General features: G+C 39.2%; 1 protein-coding gene across 26 annotated transcripts in view; it reads left to right on the top strand.

Moving 5' to 3' along the window:
• The window catches only part of PSD3 (pleckstrin and Sec7 domain containing 3), a 646842-nt gene that overhangs the window by 509800 nt on the left and 119627 nt on the right, over nt 1–17415 (top strand). For 23 of the 26 annotated variants that reach the window (XM_070253277.1, XM_070253287.1, XM_070253276.1 and 20 more), the window contains one exon: nt 3643–3686. In XM_070253277.1, the coding sequence (XP_070109378.1) occupies nt 3643–3686 (44 nt within the window). Of the gene's footprint in view, nt 1–3642; nt 3687–4031; nt 5406–17415 lie in introns of those variants that run through there. The other 3 variants (XM_070253279.1, XM_070253285.1, XM_070253293.1) reach the window with 1 other exon arrangement.

Below are 17415 nucleotides of genomic sequence, written 5' to 3'. Positions count from 1 at the left end.
GTTTCTGCACTCAAAGAATTAAATATTTTATACCAATGCAGGTTACTAAGATTGGGAGTGCACTTTGAGTATTAGGTCTTCATGCCCTGGTTCCTCCTCACTGTTTGTGATGCTCTGGGAATATCCAAGTGCAGCTGACATATGGATCTGAAGTTCACTCACCTTTAAGGGATAAGAGGAGGAAGATATGAGTAATAAGGATTATCCAAGTAGACAGTAGAAACTTCAGGACACTATGTATTGTGTCGCAGAAAACAAGGAAGAAAATATTTGAGAGTATTCAGTGCTGCTGAAAGGTGAGGAGATGCAGGGACACTAAAAGGTGGCCTTAAATTTAGCATGAAGCTGATGAATTTATTGTGATCAGTTTTAATGAAGGAACAGAAATGAAAGCTAGATGGCCTGAGTTGAAGAGACTAAGTGGAGATAAGAATCATGTAAACCTCTCAGAAACTTGGCTGAAAAAGGAGGAGGAGCAGAGGGTCGTAACTAAGTAGTGAGGTGGTGTTGGGAGAGACTTGCACGTGTTTGAAAGCTGATAGAGAGGAACCCATAAAGGAGGAGATGTTACCTCAGAAAGGCAAGTATCAGGACCAGTGCTAGAGGCTTAGCCTTGCAGAGATGGGACACCCCTTCCCTTTCCATCAGAAGGGAGGAAAGAATAGATGCCAGTGCAGATACATTTTAGGGAAGATGGCAAAAAGTTAAAGGAGGCTCGTGAATGAAAGCTCTGCCGAAGTTTGAGACAATGAATGCTCAGTAGCATTAATTTGTGCTATTGTTTGATTTTCTTTGTTGGGCTGAATTAGTCAGGTACAGGTAGGGGAGACAGTGAAGCTCAGGAGGTTTACACCAGCGGCTAGGTCAGCGCTACCTCCTCTTTAAAAGATATCCCAGTCTCCTTGACTTTAGGCATGGGCCCAGTCATAGACCCTTATCTCCTAGCTGTGTGGATTAGTCCATCGGCAGGATACCACATCAACTGGAATCGTTTCAAACTGGAGCTGGGAGAAAGAACTGTTTGTTTCCTCTTGTTGAGAGACACAAAGATGTAAATGGGTGTTGCTTGTTGTGGACATGTTTCCTGTGTGGTAAAGAAACAAGGAGTAGAGATGTTTGGGTGGAAAGAGGAGAAGAATTGAGAGGAGAGGAGGAAGAGTTGTAAATTCCTGTGTCCCTGAGGCCAGTTCCATCCATATCATTTTATTATTTGGCTACATAAACTATTAGGTCCCCCTTACCCTTAACGTAGTTAGAGTTTGTGTTTGTATTTGAAACTACGGAAACTTTAACTAATATATGGGATACAAATTTGGAAAGGTCAGAGTAGGATTGGTCAAGAGTTACAGTGTTTCTGCTCAGGGACAACAGAAAGGCAGTGGGACAAAGAAGTACCACTGGATGAGGTCGCAGAGTGCGGGGTCCAGGCTACACAGGAAAGGAAGTGATGACTGTTGGGCTAGAGATAAAGAGGAGTCAAGGAATTCAGTTCTCAGCTAAGCTAAGAAGATCTGTGATGAGGGTGTATGAGCATTGGATGCATCTGCAAAGCAAATTTCCCTTTTTTAAAAAACATACTAGATCATAAAGCTCTAAAAAGATTCAGGAAAATCCCGTTGTAATTTTGTGATGGAAAAAGATAAGGATAATATCCACTTTTTAAATTTGTTGTGTTGTGTTATATACATAAGGAGAAGACTTGACCTACAAGATGCAAATTTGTTGAATATTCCGAGATACTTTATAATAGATTTTTGTTGTACAGTATGCAGCTGGTTGAGTAACAGGAATTGACCAATTTGGAACTCAGTATCTCTTTAAGCAAAATGTCCTCATGGGCAAAAAATTTGTTCTGGAACAGAACTTAATGTATTAGAAAATTGTTAGATGCTTTGATATTGTTTTCAATGATCTACCTTTAAGAACAGATCTTTTTTTGTCTTTCGCACATCGTTAAGTTACTCTGGGTTGTATTGAGTATGATCGTATTTAAGAACCTTCAATGATCTGTCTCTTCTCTGTTGGATTTTCTCAGCCCACTGTTACTTGTGGGTTCAAAATGGCTCACACAAGTAATAGAATACGTTTAAAAAACGTTAATCCATCAAAAATCTCCTGAGGCTTGGGTTGGACTTTGGCTTTCTCTGCACTTCTCTAAGTGCAGCTCGTGAGATATTAGCTATATGATAGGTTATTGTAGTTCTCCAGTAAATTTGAGTTCCTCAGAAAAGAATATTTAATTTATAGCATGGTCTTTGTGCTTCGATTACCCCTTATTTTAATTTGATGTTCTATCATTTTTGTATTTGAGGATGTGTTTTACCATGTCCTGATAGTGATAAAATGTGTCCTGATTTTTATTAGCTCCCATAATTATCCAATAGTTAAATTTACTGTTGTAGCCCCGGTGAAGAACTCCCACAGAGTCTGTCAGCATGCTGGCTAATGATACATGTATAGAGTCTTAAACAGTGTAAAATCTGTAACCTAAGTATATTTGTACTGAATCTGGAAGTGTTTTGCTGAAAGGGGGATTCACCACTGGTGCGCAGTCTGTGCGCGCACGCACGCGAACTGTCTCTTACACTTGGACGAGATGCTAGACTGCAGAAGGTAGAAGTACTAGGCAGTGCTACCTCTGCTCTGCCGTGCCACCTGGAGAACTTTCTGAACGTGCCATTTCCTCATTTGAAAGATGAGGGGTTGGATGGCACCTGATCTCCCTATTTCCCATCTCAAAGTATTTGAAATCTTTGCCAAGTCTAATAGTCCAAGTCCTTCTTGGAAGAAAAATGTTCCAACTTCAGCATAATGTTACTATGCGCATAGTTATCCTTTTCTTCAATATGATTTACTGTTGCTTTTGTGTTTTCTTTATAACATCTTACTTAAAATTAAGAAAGCAGAGATGTGGAGTAGCATCTTCTTGGGTAGTTGTCATAGAACAGCTTGATTACACGGAGCTTGTGTGTCATGCCAGACCTGGGAGGATCAGCGAGGCAGTCTTCTGATGACTTGCCTGTGTCATTATTGCCACCAAAGCTCTGAAGCAGCTTTCTGTCTCCCTCCACCACCTCACACACACCAGTGTTGCACTCACTAACTGAGAAGCAGGAGTATGAAGTTAGACCGATAAAAGCTGCTTAAGTCATTGGTATAGAAACTCTGAAATTGTTCTAAGATGGTTTTCTATAATCTAGCTTCAGCCCACCTTCCATGTGTCTTGCTCATTAAGTTATAATGAAAACAGTTGTATTTATTGTTGAAATGATGAATGAAATTAGTGAAAAGATATGAGTGCGGCAATATCCAAACTAGTGAAACTACAAGACCGTATTTTGAATAAATCATCTAATTTTAATCATATCCTAATATTTTACTATGGTCAAAGGTAATACAGTGTTGTATGTCTTATTATAAAACACGTTTCTTACTTTGTGAAAAATCTCTGTTTCACAACACATTGTTCACTTGCCTCCCCTGTGTGTTCCTCATCTCTGCGTAGCCAACAGGATGACCAAGCCTGGGGCCTGGAGCTTGCTTTCCTGAATCACTCAAGCCTTTTGGCTTTGGTAATTTGCTGAATTCAAAATGTTGAACAGAATGAGAAGAATAATTCCGTCTTGTTTTCTTCCTTTACAGGCTCTGTACAACTCAATCAAGAATGAGAAGCTTGAATGGGCAGTGTAAGTATGCTGGATGTCAGCCTTTTGATAAATGAACTACTTGCTCTTTTCCTACTCTTTTTCTTTATGCCTTGGAGCTGATCCTAAAGGATTAAATATGCATGGCCAGTTCTCATTTTACCCAATGTCTTACCTACTTTGTGTAAAACCTAAGTAAACCCTGAGTATCCTGTGTCTTTTTCTTGGTACCCAGCATGTTCCTATTCTGCTTTTTTTTTTCTTTTTTGAGGAAGATTAGCCCTGAGCTAACTACTGCCAGTCCTTCTCTTTTTGCTGAGGAAGATTGGCCCTGAGCTAACATCCATACCCATCTTCCTTACTTTATACGTGGGATGCCCACCACAGCATGGCTTTTGCCAAGCAGTGCCATGTCTGCACCCGGGATGCAAGCCGCAGAACCGTGGGACCACCAAGAAGCGGAACGTGTGAACTTTACCGCTGTGCCACCGGGTGGGCCCCCCTATTCTGCTTTTAATCTGGTTGCTATGCCTGTAGCCAATTAACTGTCTTTTTAATGTATCCATTTAAAAATAGCATTCTAAAAGAGAATCTAAAAGAAAACTCACATTCCAAATGCCAATACAAATGATTTTGATGCCATCCACTTATTTTAATTCTCTCCTTCCTGTCATCATAGATCAAGGCTTTTCAATTCTATTTCCTACGACACTAATTATACTAGAATATTGATAGATAAGCTTCAGAAATGATGGATTAAATAAAACTAAAAAAATTTTTACTGCAAAACTTCCACGAGCTTATATAACACCAACGTATATTGTCAATCTCCAAGAGAGGAATAGAATTTGCAGTGTTTCCTAAGCCTGTTTGACAGTAAAATGTAGTGTTTCAAAGTACGTACTTTGAGAGATATTATTACAGATAAATTACACCTAACTCTAAGTAGGTCAACAATACCACTCGTTAAATGTCCACTAATCAGTGTAGCAGTTAAGAATTTAATTTGTTAAGGAAGAATCTTTACTAAGAATTCAATCAAGTTGTCAGGAAATTAGGTCAAAATAATAGAACTACATGTGAAATTTATTTTTGATTTTTGCTGATATTAAGCATTCATAAATATTTTTCTGCCATATGACCCAACATGGCAGCCAGCAGTGAACTTAGGTTTACAGAATCCTAACTTGGGAGATAGATCTATTCCTTCTTATGCACATTGGAGAAAAGTGGCTTAGCAGCTGACTGCATCTCACACATATTATGCCAGAATGAATAAGAAATATCAATACCATTTTAATTGTTTCCGCTAATTGTAAGGCCATACATATGATACTGATTTAAATTAGAGATTCACAGTTTAAGTTGAGACTGTAATATTTGCAAGTGTTATGTGATGGTTTATGTGTCTGTGTGTATGTACAACGTGAGACTCACTTATAGACAATCTACCGTTTCAAGGAAAACACATTAAGATCAATATGAATGTACAGTTGAAGATCCAAAGTGATCATTTTTGGACTTATCTCTCATGAATGAAAGTGAGTTTTCTAGAAAAATTTCATAAGTGATATACTTAGAATCATGCTGAAATATTAAAGGCATATCCTAACCTATGGAGAATATCTGCTCTAGAGAAAATTAATAAAAATGAAATAATTATACATGTATTCACATTAGGGGAAAGAATGTTTTGAAGATTCTTTTATAAAGTTATTTTGAACAGCGACTAAATACACTCCTGAGAATCTGTTTTGCAAATGTGGTTTTAATGTGTTGAATTTGTTACAGTAGGTTTTATTTATATTTATGTGTAGTGGCAATTTGGTGCAAGAAAACTTTATCTTGGGCCCTATCCATGGGTGGAGTGGGTGGGAGTTTCCCCCAAGAACTGGATTCCACCGTGGCTCTCTTGTCAAGTCAACAGAGCATTGTGTTGAGGTGCTCAGATTTCAGAGGCAGATAGATTTGGGTTTGAATTCCTGCTCTGACATGTACTAACTGGGTCACTGACCATGTTAACCTCTAGGCCTCAGTTTCCTCTTATGTATGATGGCCAATTATTGAGCTTCATATTGCCCTCAGGATCACCTGTGAAATGTTCTAAAACACTCAGCATAAAGCGAGTTATCCCTCAAATGGTAACTCATATTGAAGCTCATAAAGCTCTCATTTCTATCTTGTCACTTTTCCTTTTATTTCTCTTGTTCATATGTTTTTATATTCACATTTATTTATCACCTTACCAAATAAGGCACTACAATAGTTTATCATATAATTAACTTGTTTTACCTATAAAATGAAAGCATTGGATGAAATCACAACTGTCCAGTTTTAATATTCTGTAAATTTTCAAATTTCACAATTTATCAGTGTTTCTCAAGCTGACTTCCTCTGGAAAGAACACTGCTCTCTCCAGAGGATATAAAACAGAAAGGATTTATGGGTCAATGTGATGTACTGTTTGAATTTCTATAGGAGATAAAGGGCCAATACCCCAGCCTTTTTGATCATTGAGTCCTGTTTTGATCCTAAAGTACCTTTTAATAGCTACTAAAACTATTAATCCCTGGAACACACTTTAGAAAACCCTGCTGTATGTCCATTTATATGATCCTTCAAATCAAGAACTAAGCTTTTTCCTTGATAAGTATGTGCATGTATATAATGATGTATGACACTGTGCTCACCCAGGTCTCTTTGTACCTCTCCAATCACATTTTCTCTGGCTCATTTTCCTCCTGTTACCCATTAGTGTTGGTACCTCCCAAAGATCAGCACTTAGAATTGTCTTCTTTCACTAAAGTCTCTTTCTCAGCAATTTCATTCATTTTTAGATCTTCATCTGCCCTCTCTGCAAAAATTCTTCCCAAATATATACACAGCTCTGACCTCTTTCCCAAGTTTCAGTTCAACGTTTGCAGTTTCCTGCAGGACATCTCCACTGGCACTTCACGCTCGTCATCTGTCTCTAAACTTTTTCATATGTTCTCCATTTCAGTTAACGACATCAGTGTTTTCCTACCTCCCCTAGATTTTGGCCTCTACCTTATCTTTGACTCCTCTCACACCACCTCGCTCACTGCTCCAGAGATGGCTGCAAACAGCCCCTTCCTTTCCTCCTGCTGCTGTGGTCTGAAGTCGGACAAGCATACTTTTGGCCTCCTAATATGTGCCTCCATCACCAGCTTCCTTCCTGTACTTTAACCTCTCTGAAGCACTCCTCTGCTCTAAGACTTCTGTTAGGCTCTGCACATTCTGTCAGTAATCTGTTTATTCCCCAGAGTTTGTCTTCACACAGCCTACCTTTCAGCTAAGCTGCTACTAGGCATGATTCCTTGGACTTGCCACACGGCTTCCTGCCTTTTTGCTGGTACTCCTGAGGTGACCTTTGCCTAGAATCTACATCCCTTCCACTCCTTTGTGTTCAAAGCCTACCGTTCTCTACAGCCCACTCATAATCTGTTCCGTGAGCTCTTTTCCTGATCTTACCAACCAGAAGTAATCTCAGCCCTTTAAACATCCATTTTACTGTATCTGATGAACCATCAGCTTCACTCCCCACTGTAGTTATAGGAGTGTTCTGTTGGACTGCAAGCTCTCTAAGGGAATGCTGTGTGTGGATTTGTCCCTTTGTATCCTCCAGTGCTGAGCAGGATGCTTATATGTAGTGAAGTCGAAATAAAAGGCTCTAAAAAGTATAATACAAGGAACTGCATTTCCTAAAAGACCAGCTTACAATTGTGTAGTTTACACAACAGTTATAGGAAAGATGCTGCTACTGTAGAATTTATGGGCTAACGTATCCTTGCACGGAGGTATCTTGATGTTGATTTTAGAACCTTAGAAAAAACTGAATTATAAAATCATGGAATGTTATAACTGGAGAGACCTCGGAGATGTTTAGTTCATTGGTTTTCTGACTGGGTTCCATAGAGCCCTAGGGCTCCAGGGAGATGCCTGGGGGCTTCCTAGGTGATGTTGAGTAAGGAGAAAGGGGGAAAATGACAGAGACCCAGTTCTATCTCCTGCAAGCATTATGAATATTTTAACTGGCCAAAGCATCCCCACTTTTATCTCTTTGAAAATATATATTTGGAGTTCCACTTAACGTATTTTTTTTAAAGGTGTCTTTACAGTCACGCTGCGTAACAACATTTCGGTCAACGACGGACCACATATATATGACCCATAAGATTAGTACCATACAACCCCTAAGTGTGCAGTAGGCTATACCAGCTAGGGTGGTGTAAGTACATTCTGCAACATTTGCACAACAATGAAGTCGCCTAACGACGCCTTCCTCAGAACATATTCCCGTGCATGGTAAAGCGATGTATGACTGCACTCAGAAATTTCTGTTTGAAAAGAACTATTCCAGTTTAATGTTCTCGTTTCACGTATGAGGAAAATGCAGTCAAGAAGCATTACTTACCAGGTCCAGAGTCACACAGTGAGTGTAGTGGCAAAGCCAGGGTCTGCTTCCGCGCCTGTCCTGGCTCCCCGTGGCAGCACCCTGCTGCCTCACTTCTCTGGAGCCGCACACTCTTAGAAAGTCTTTGCCAGGCGGGGATCATGTCTGAAGGTTTCTGTGCCAGCCTTTGACACAGTGAAAATTAAGAGTGTTTTATATTAAAGTTTCAGTCTCATTAAATGCTCCTAGAATTACTAATGTTTTTCCCCCCAGGCATTTAAAAATTCATCTATTCCACAAATAGTCTTTAAGCAGCTACTTCTGCGCCTGGCCCAGTACTGTGCCCCACATACAAATATGAAAAAGATGTAGGTTCTGTGCCTAATGAGAACACAGATGGGAGTATATGGGAGGGAGTGGATTGTACAACGACGAAAACATAAAAATTGTAGTGCAGAATGCGATTAGCCAAACATCCTTGTGGAATGTCTCAGCTCCCTCATGCAGGACGATTACCGTTTTTTCCCCAGTTCCCTTGCTCAGTTGTTCGTTATTCATAAAGCGTCTGTTTGTTGAACTACTTTGTACTGGGCAGAATGCTGGAAGTTTGGAGAGAACAAATGTGTATAAGACATTTTCCCTGGCCTTAAGAAATTTTACGGTCTAATACAAATGATTAAAAAAAATTAGAAGTAGTTACTCTCTCTGTTCGGGATGGGATGGGGTGAGGTGAGTTCAAGTGGATATAGGAGCTTATAACTTATGTTAGAATTGTTTAGCATTGTTTAAAGTTTAGGTACATGAGAAGCTTCAGAGAATACAATTAACAGAAAAAGGAAACTAAAATAAGTGCATTAGGAAAATTAATGGTCTTCTCTTTCTGCCTTTTGACTTCCATGTTTATTGCTGTTATTGTCTGAGTGTTTGGGAATTATAAGAACTCTCCCTTATCCTGGTCTACAAAAAACTAAAAATTCATGTATCCAGCTTCAGTTTAATTAAGACACAATAAAACTAGTTTTAAATAATGTATTTCTGGGTCCCTCCCCACACTCTTACTTCCCTCAGTGACTGGGTTGCAGCAGCACATAGTCCTTATCATTATGCACAACTGTTCTCTGTACCTCTGAGTAAGCATTTTTACAAGCTTGCATCATGGAATAATGTTTTCTATTTCATGTTACCCTATAACTCATTTTGCAGGAGCAGTTTAAAACCTTTCTTGTCTTAGCTTTAAATTAAATTGTTTTCTGTCTGCCCTCACATATCGAATTGTCCTGGCTAATTAGGAATTAGCTGAGCTGGTGGCACCTTGGGAACTTTCTGTCCTTCAGATCATGTGTTATGAAAGCCCTGAGCTTTAAAAAGTGTGGTTTTAACTACCAACAGTTCATTGTTTGTCTTCTTTATCATTTTTTTGTTATAAACTTTAGTTATCGCTGGTCTTTTCTGGAAACCAGTGCTGCCCATTTATTGCCTGATTTTAGGAAGTAGAGAAAGCTCTCCAAAGATTTCCTCCTCTTCTTCGCCATGATTATGTGGGACACTGCCTGTGAGTGTGACAGTGGGTACCTGTGTTTACGTCTGTGTACTGTGAGAGAATGATAGATAAAGGCAATGGAGTAACTGGTACTTGTTCTTTTATGAGGCGCTTTAATTCTTTATCCAATCCAAGGGTCTGAATCTGAAATGGGCAACTGCTTCTAAAGCTCTTTGCTGTGTAATTGCTGAAAAAGGTCTTTTTCCAAGAAAAGAACCCTTCAAGAACTCTTTTTACTTTCATTCCTTGATCCTTGTTCATGTTTTACTTAACTCAGTGTTGATTCTAATTTTGCTTTAGGTAATAATACATATCACGTAAAACGTAGTCTCAATTGTTGCTCTATAGGAAATGGCCATCAAGAAAGAATAGCTTATTTCCACTCAAGACAGGATTTTTTTAACTTAGACTGATTTAAATGAGCCACTTTTAGCTGATGAATGTAATTTATTCCCATGCATTTAAGTTATTTTGGAATAAAACACTTATGTGGTACTTTGATCTAAGAAGTCCAAAAGTAATTCTTGTTTTAAACTTCCAAATGGCCACTTGTAGTTGATAATAATTACTGGTGAGAAAGCTAAGACACAGAGAAGTTGCAATAAGTTGGACAATGGTTGTAGTTACAGCGAATGTAGTAAATTTTATATAAAGAAAAGTTCGAATGTAGGGGGAAAGAGGTAGGAGGGTTGACATTAGGAGTTACTGGTAGAGAGATCTAACCATGGGAAAATTAATAAAACTGTTCATGTGAGATATTTGACTATAAAGATGGAATAAAAGTCAGTTCTCCATCTGGGGTGCTCATGCTGTTAAACATTTTCTAGGTGAGCGTTGTGCCTCCTTGGCATGCTAGACTAGAATAAGACTTCACGTTCCCGCCATCGGTACTGTCTGTTAGGTTATCCTCCCATTCCCGACATGGAGGTACTGCATCATGCTGGACTCTTGGTAAAATAATAATTCTAATGTTAATATTAGATGAAATTCACACATTTAGGAGACAATCTTAATGAATATTAACTAAGGGTAAGTCTATATTTATACAGTGGATGTGTGAAGGATACTATTAGTTTGATTGGTCTACTTATAAATTCAGTGAAAATGCATTGAATATAAGATAAGGAAAGAAAAGAAACAAAGAAATACCATAGTTATGACAAAGTGATCAAAAACTTGAAGGAGATTTTGAGCTGAAGAATTGGTGTCACTTAAAAATTTATTAGTGGGGCCAGCCTCACTGGCCTAGTGGTTAAGTTCAGTGCACTCTGCCTCAGCGACCTGGGTTTGGTTCCCGGGCGCTGACCTGCACCACTCCATTAGCGGTCATGCCGTGCTGGTGACCCACATATTAAAAAATAGAGGAAGATTGGCAGGGATGTTAGCTGAGGGTGAATCTTCCTCAGAAAAACAAAATCAAACAAACAAATTTGTTAGCTAAAAATGATATTGAACCATGGGATCACTCTCCCAGATTTTAGTGTTTAAAGGAAGAAAGATTTCAGGATTTAAAATTAGAAAAGATTCTAATATAGCTCTGTGAAATGTGATTTTATTACGTGTCTGAATCATGGCTCACAGTTAACATTTAATCTGTGAGTACCTATTTTTCTCAGCCATCTCAAGTATGCTAACTCAGATATATAGGAAACTAGAAAAATTTGCCATCTAATTCTTAGCTTTAAAAAGACAAGTTAAAAAAAATGTCTGCTTTCTGTGTAAATAGTGTCTCTGTCAGTGATGAGATTGAGATGGATACTTAGAATTTATATGAGGAACAGACATGTTGGTGAGCAGACGGAATGTGATTATAATGTTAGTAGCCTACTTGTCCCAAAGCAATTTTAGAATCACTGAGGCGCAAAGAATTATGCAGGCTGGGATTTAAGGAAAGTGCTTTTTTCCTAATATGCTGCTGATTTAGAAGTTTATATCATCTGTATCATTTGCTAAGGCTTTTATTTTTGTTAAAGAATGCCACAAGAAGAAAATACAATAAACATAATTTCTAAGTGAAGCATAATATGCATGCAGTGACTAATATAGGGCCTTGAACATTTTAGACAATAGTTTGAATTTCATTGAGCATTTTGTATGTGTACATTGTGACATACACTTATACATACATTTTCAGAGGTGAGAAAAATTTAACCAGCCAGATTAAATTTAACCAGCCAGATTAATAATACCAAAGGAAGTTGTTTTTCGTTGCCATTAAAAATTCCCTGGTAGGTCTTTTGGAAACATCTAACAACTGGTTTGACCCCAGTGTACTTCCAAGAACTTTGTTTTCAAACTGTCTTATTATCTACAGTTAAGGTTTTCTTAGTTTGGAAAGCATGCTACGGTGATTGTACATACAGTCAGATCCTTTATTTCAGAAAGCCAAGTTACTAGCCTACATCTTCCTTGCACCTGGCAGCATTCTTCTTGGTGTTAAAGAGCTATTGACAGAGCTTGACTTTTTAATGAAAGTGTATTATTCTCTTTTTTACCGGTAAGATACCTGTGTCAGAATAAGATATTTTTAGAAAATAAAATGTATTTCCTGTTTTTGTCAGAATGTTTACATTTAATTACGTGTTTTTTTATTTTTGTTAAGCAAAGAAGACAGATCCATTTTAAACTCACCCCACCTTGTGGCATAATATGATGTGATATAATAGAAACCCAGTGACAAGTCAGCACAGTTTTTTATAAGTTTATTCTTCACTTTATTTTCCAGCAGTCCCCCGATCGCACTATTTGGATGATATTCAACTTAGTGTTCTGTTCCAGCACTCAACCACTATGTTCATTCTTTAAAAACAGATTTCTTGAGGTATAATTTACAGCTGTAAAATTCACCCATTTGAGTGCCCAATTTCATGGTTTTTGTAAATTTACAGAATTGTATAATGATCACCACAGACCATCAGCCCATGACTATCACTCTGTAAAGGTTCCTTGTGCTTGTGATTTAGCATATTTGATATAAATTCTTCCCTCCTCTCTGGTCCTACACTGTTTTGTACATAGCTTTGTTGAGGCATATATTTATAAAAAAATTTATTACCCCTTATTATGTCTATGTGTTTCCACTTCTGGACTATGAGTCCTTCAAAGAGTCTTAATCCTTTTGATATCCCCACTGCTTAGCATGCTGCCTGGCAACTAAAGATTCCTTCTAATCATGACTGAGCTGGCAGTGACTCCATCGTGAAGGTGAGCAGGGCCTTGGCCTCGTGCTGTCTCCTGTGCTCCATGGGCCTCCCTGTGGATGATGCAGATCTTTCGAATCAGAGAGACCCTCAAGGAGGCCTGTTAGCCACTTACCATAGGTCCTGCCTATGTGAGGTTACCTCTCTGAACCTTAGTTTTTCACTGAGGTGATAACATCTGCCTTTTTAGAATGTTTGTGGTGTTAAGAAATTAAGTTATGATCATGTTCATGATAATGACTGGAGGTTCAGGGTGGAGTTTGGTATCTGATTCATACCCCATTCCTGTCTTTAACATTTTGGCTAGAGGAGTATGTGCACAGAGTATGGAGTCAAATGAATTCAAGCGTCTGCTCTATAACCCGAAGTGCAAGGTGCCCTAGGAAAGTTAGATTGGAGACTCCAGTGGGGGCCTGAGTGACTGCCAATCTTGCTGAGCCCAGCTACCTAACTTTAATTTGGACCAAGAAATCAGAACTAAAAGATGAGAGGCAAGCCTGACCCACTGAGTCTGCCACACGATGAGGCAGAAGAGAGAGAGTACTCTGTTTGATGCCAGAGGGTGGGGTAGGGAGGACTGAGAAGCTCATGTGAAGCTCACAGTTCAGAGGCACAGACTCACTAAAGACTGAGACCAAATCATAGAGCTCTAGAATGCTTCTTTCCCCAACCTTACCACTGTATTACTAAAGGCCTATTTACAGCAGTTCCTTTTACCCAGCACATTGTTTCCGACTATGAAGAGAACATTACAAGGCATACTGAAAGGTAATAAACATAATTTGGAGAGGCAGAGCAAGCATCACAACCAGACTCAGATATAGCAGGGATTTGGGATTATTTGATAAGGAATTTAAAACAACTATGATTAATATGCTGAGAACTCTAATGAATACAGTAGACAGCATGCAAGAACAGATGGATGCTGTAAGCAGCCAAGTGGAAATTCTAAGAAAAAATCAAAAAGAAATGCTTGAGATCAAAAACATTGTAACAGAAGTGAAGAGTGCTTTTGATGGGCTCATTAGTATACTGGACAAATGTGAGAAAAGAATCTCTGAGCTTAAGAATATGTCAATAGAAGCTTCAAAGATGGAAAAGCAGAGAAAAAAAAAAACACTAGGAAAAAAAAAGAGAATATCCAAGAACTGTAGGACAACTACAAAAGGTATAACACACACATAATGAGAATAGCAGAAAGAAAAGAAAGAGAGAAAGGAACACAGGAAATATTTGAAGCAACAATGACTGAGAATTTCCCACAACTTCATGTCAGGCACCAATCTATAGATCCAAGAAACTCAGAGAACACCAAGCAGGGTAAAAACTACAGGTGTGAAAAAAAACCTGAACCTAGGCATATCATATACAACTTGCAGAAAATTAAAGAGGAAGAAAAAATCTTGAAAGAAACCAGAGGTGAAAAACACGTTTCCTATAAAGGAACAAAGGTGAGAATTCTATTCGACTTTTCAGAGTCCATGCAAGCAAGAAGAGAGTGTAGTCAAATATTTAAAGTATTGAGAGAAAAAACTCACCAACCTAAAATTCTATACCCTGAGAAATTATCCTTCAAACAGAAAGCAGAGGGTCTTTGACAATTACTTAGAAAAAATCCGTGCTGTTAGATTCATGTCTTGAATTTATGGAGCAATTCCTGAAAGTAAGCAAAAGTGTGATGAGTGGAAGGAGTTTGAACACATAGATTTTGAACCATTTTAATGACTTTCCAGAAGCAGCAAAGAAGTCCTAGAAAAAAGTGATTTGTTTAGGATCACAACTGACAAAATGGTTCAGTGCTTTGTCTACTTACCTAAGCTATCTCAAAACTTAAAATAAGAAATAAACTAAATTCGTTCCAGGGGGAAAGGATAAATGAGTTAAAGGTAAACTTGATAAAAAATAACTTCCTCCCAAATCTTATTAGTACAATTAAAGTATTGCCTTTCACAAAGTATATAAGGTAATTTTCTTGAAATTTTATACTCATTCCTATGCATATATGACTAAAAATAAGTCTAATCTGAAAATTTAGACTTTACATATTTATACTGAATAAATATTGACTGAAAATCTGTACATACCAGAGGTTATTGGATGATTTAATTGAAGATTAATCTTAGAGGAGATTTTTTTTCTACCTTATATACTTTTATAAAGTATTCACTGGAAGATCTAAAAGAAAGAAAGAAAAGTAAAGGAGAGACGTCACCAAGATAGCAACATAGGTCATTTCTGACTAAACTCCCCCTCATGAGAACAATGACTAACAACTCTTCACGGACAAGAGATTGCTGAAAGAATCCTAAAACTTGGGAGTGAGGCTGAAGCACGCCCCCTGCACCACAGAAACCAAGATGGACTGCGTTACAAGGGTAAGAGGGACAGCTACAAGCTGACTGCACTGCCCCTCCACAAACCAGAGCAGCATTGTCAGGGGTGACACCCAGCCCCTCCAGCATTGTGGGTCTCTTTATGGGAGCCCCTACTCTGGTTTTCCCTATGAGGATCACCGGGGAATCTGCGGGGCTCAACCTCTGGGGATCTGATTGAGACTGAGAAGTGGAGTGGGGCTTTCAGTAACCAACACTTGAATCTTGGCAGACCAAGTACCTAACTGCAGAACCCAAGTAGTAGTCTTAACCAGCAGCTTTGCTCATCTGCAGAACTAAGTTGGTGGTGCAGTCAGACCAGGGAATTTGGTGGAGTACAGGTCTGCCTAATTTGGGTCCCCAAATGAGGAGTTCTGCTAGCCCCAGATTTTGGTCTGCCCACGCCCAGGCAGAAAAGCTGAGTCATAGCCCCACCCGCTGTGGAGCATATCCTCCAACCCCATCTGACAGGAAGGGCTAGTGAGAACACCCAGAAGCTGTGTAAGCCAGCAACTCTTGAGCCCAGAGGTGGGCAGGCAGAGCTGATTGCCCCCAGGGCAAAGCCAGTGGCCCTGTTTAGTCAGGGAACTTGAGGCACAGGTTGGCTTGAGTCAAAACCACAAACAAAAAGCATTAGTGCCCTTGCAGATGCTTCTCCTACTGTGCCTGGGCAGGGAAACTAATTCATAGCCCCACTTATTGCTAAATACAGTCTTTAGCCACTCAACAGGGGAACCTTGCCAGAGCACACAGGAAGCTGTGTAGCCTGTACAACAGCCCTGCTTGAACAGAGAGCAAAGGCAATGACTTTTCCTGTCTGCAGAGTAAATCTGGTGGTCTCACCTGACCAGGATATTCACTGCACACTCTTGCCTGATTTGGGGCCCCAACCAGTGAGCCACACAGGCCCTGGGTTTTGTCCTGCTGTCTTAGCAGTGCAGGGAAGCTAATTCATACCCCACCTACTGGTAAGTATAGTACCCAGTACCAACTATCTAGTAAGCCTGACCAGAGAATCCAGGCAACTATGAAGCTCATCCCACAGCCTTGCCTGGCCAGGGAACCAAGCTAGCAGCCCTAACCAGCTGTTTTCAGCCAGTGACACACACCCCCGACCTCACAGCTTGAACAGTTGCCTTGCCCAAAAGTAGACCCTAATAGCAGACCCCACCTGCCTAAGGACGTTACCAGCAGACAACCCAGAAACCCAGACTGAGCTGACTGGTGAAGAACTGTCTCTGCCAAAGCAAACAGGCAAAGTCTGGAAAAGGAAACCATTTACTCAAATGTACAGATACCAACATAGGGAATCAAGGATTGCAAAAACATCAGGTAAATATAACACCACCAAAGGAAACTAATAAAACTGTAATAAGTGATCCTAAAGAGATGGATGTCTTTGAATTGTCAAAGAATTCAGAACAATGCTTTTTGGGAAATTTAGAAAATTACAACAATACACAGACAACTAAATGAAATTAGAAAAACAGTGCATGAACAAAACAAGAAGTTAAACAAAGAAATAGAAATCATCAACACCAAACAGAAATCCTAGAGGTGAAAAAATGCAATAACTGAGCTGAAGAATTCAATAGAGAGCCTCAAAAGCAGACTTGACCGTGCAGAAGAAAGAATCAGTGACTTCGAAGATAGGAAAATGGAAATTATCCAGTCAGAGGAACAAAAACAAAAAAGAATAAAAGAGAGTGAAGACAGCCTATGAGACTTACAGGACACAATGAAAAGAAACAACGTATGCATTATAGGAATTTCAGAAGGAGACCAGAAATAGAAAGGGATAGAAAGTATATTTAAAGCAATAATGGCTGAAAACTTCCCAAACCTGGGAAGAGAAACCACAGATCCAAGAAAGCTAGAGAACACCAATTAGGTTGAGCTCAAATAGGGCTACACCAAGACACATTACAATTAACTTGCCAAAAGACAAAGAAAAAGAGGGGTTGGCTAGGTGGCATAATGGTCAGGTTCATGCACTCCACTTTAGCAGCCCAGGGTTCGTCAGTTCAGATCCCTGGTTTGGACCTAGCATTGTTCATCAAGCCATGCTGTGGCAGGCATCCCACAAATAAAGTAGAGGAAGATGGGCACAAATGTTGGTTCAGGGCCAGTCTTCCTCAGCAAAAAGAGAAGGATTGACAGCAGATGTTAGCTCAGGTCTAATCTTCCTCAAAAAAAAAAAAAAAAGAGAACTTTAAAAGCAGCAAGAGATGAGAGAAATTTTGTA

The sequence above is a fragment of the Equus caballus genome, chromosome 27 (assembly GCF_041296265.1).
Source record: "Equus caballus isolate H_3958 breed thoroughbred chromosome 27, TB-T2T, whole genome shotgun sequence".
Classification (NCBI taxonomy): Eukaryota; Metazoa; Chordata; class Mammalia; order Perissodactyla; family Equidae; genus Equus; species Equus caballus.
The sequence above is the reverse complement of the archived record's forward strand: the minus strand, read 5'-3'. Positions and strand labels throughout refer to the sequence as shown.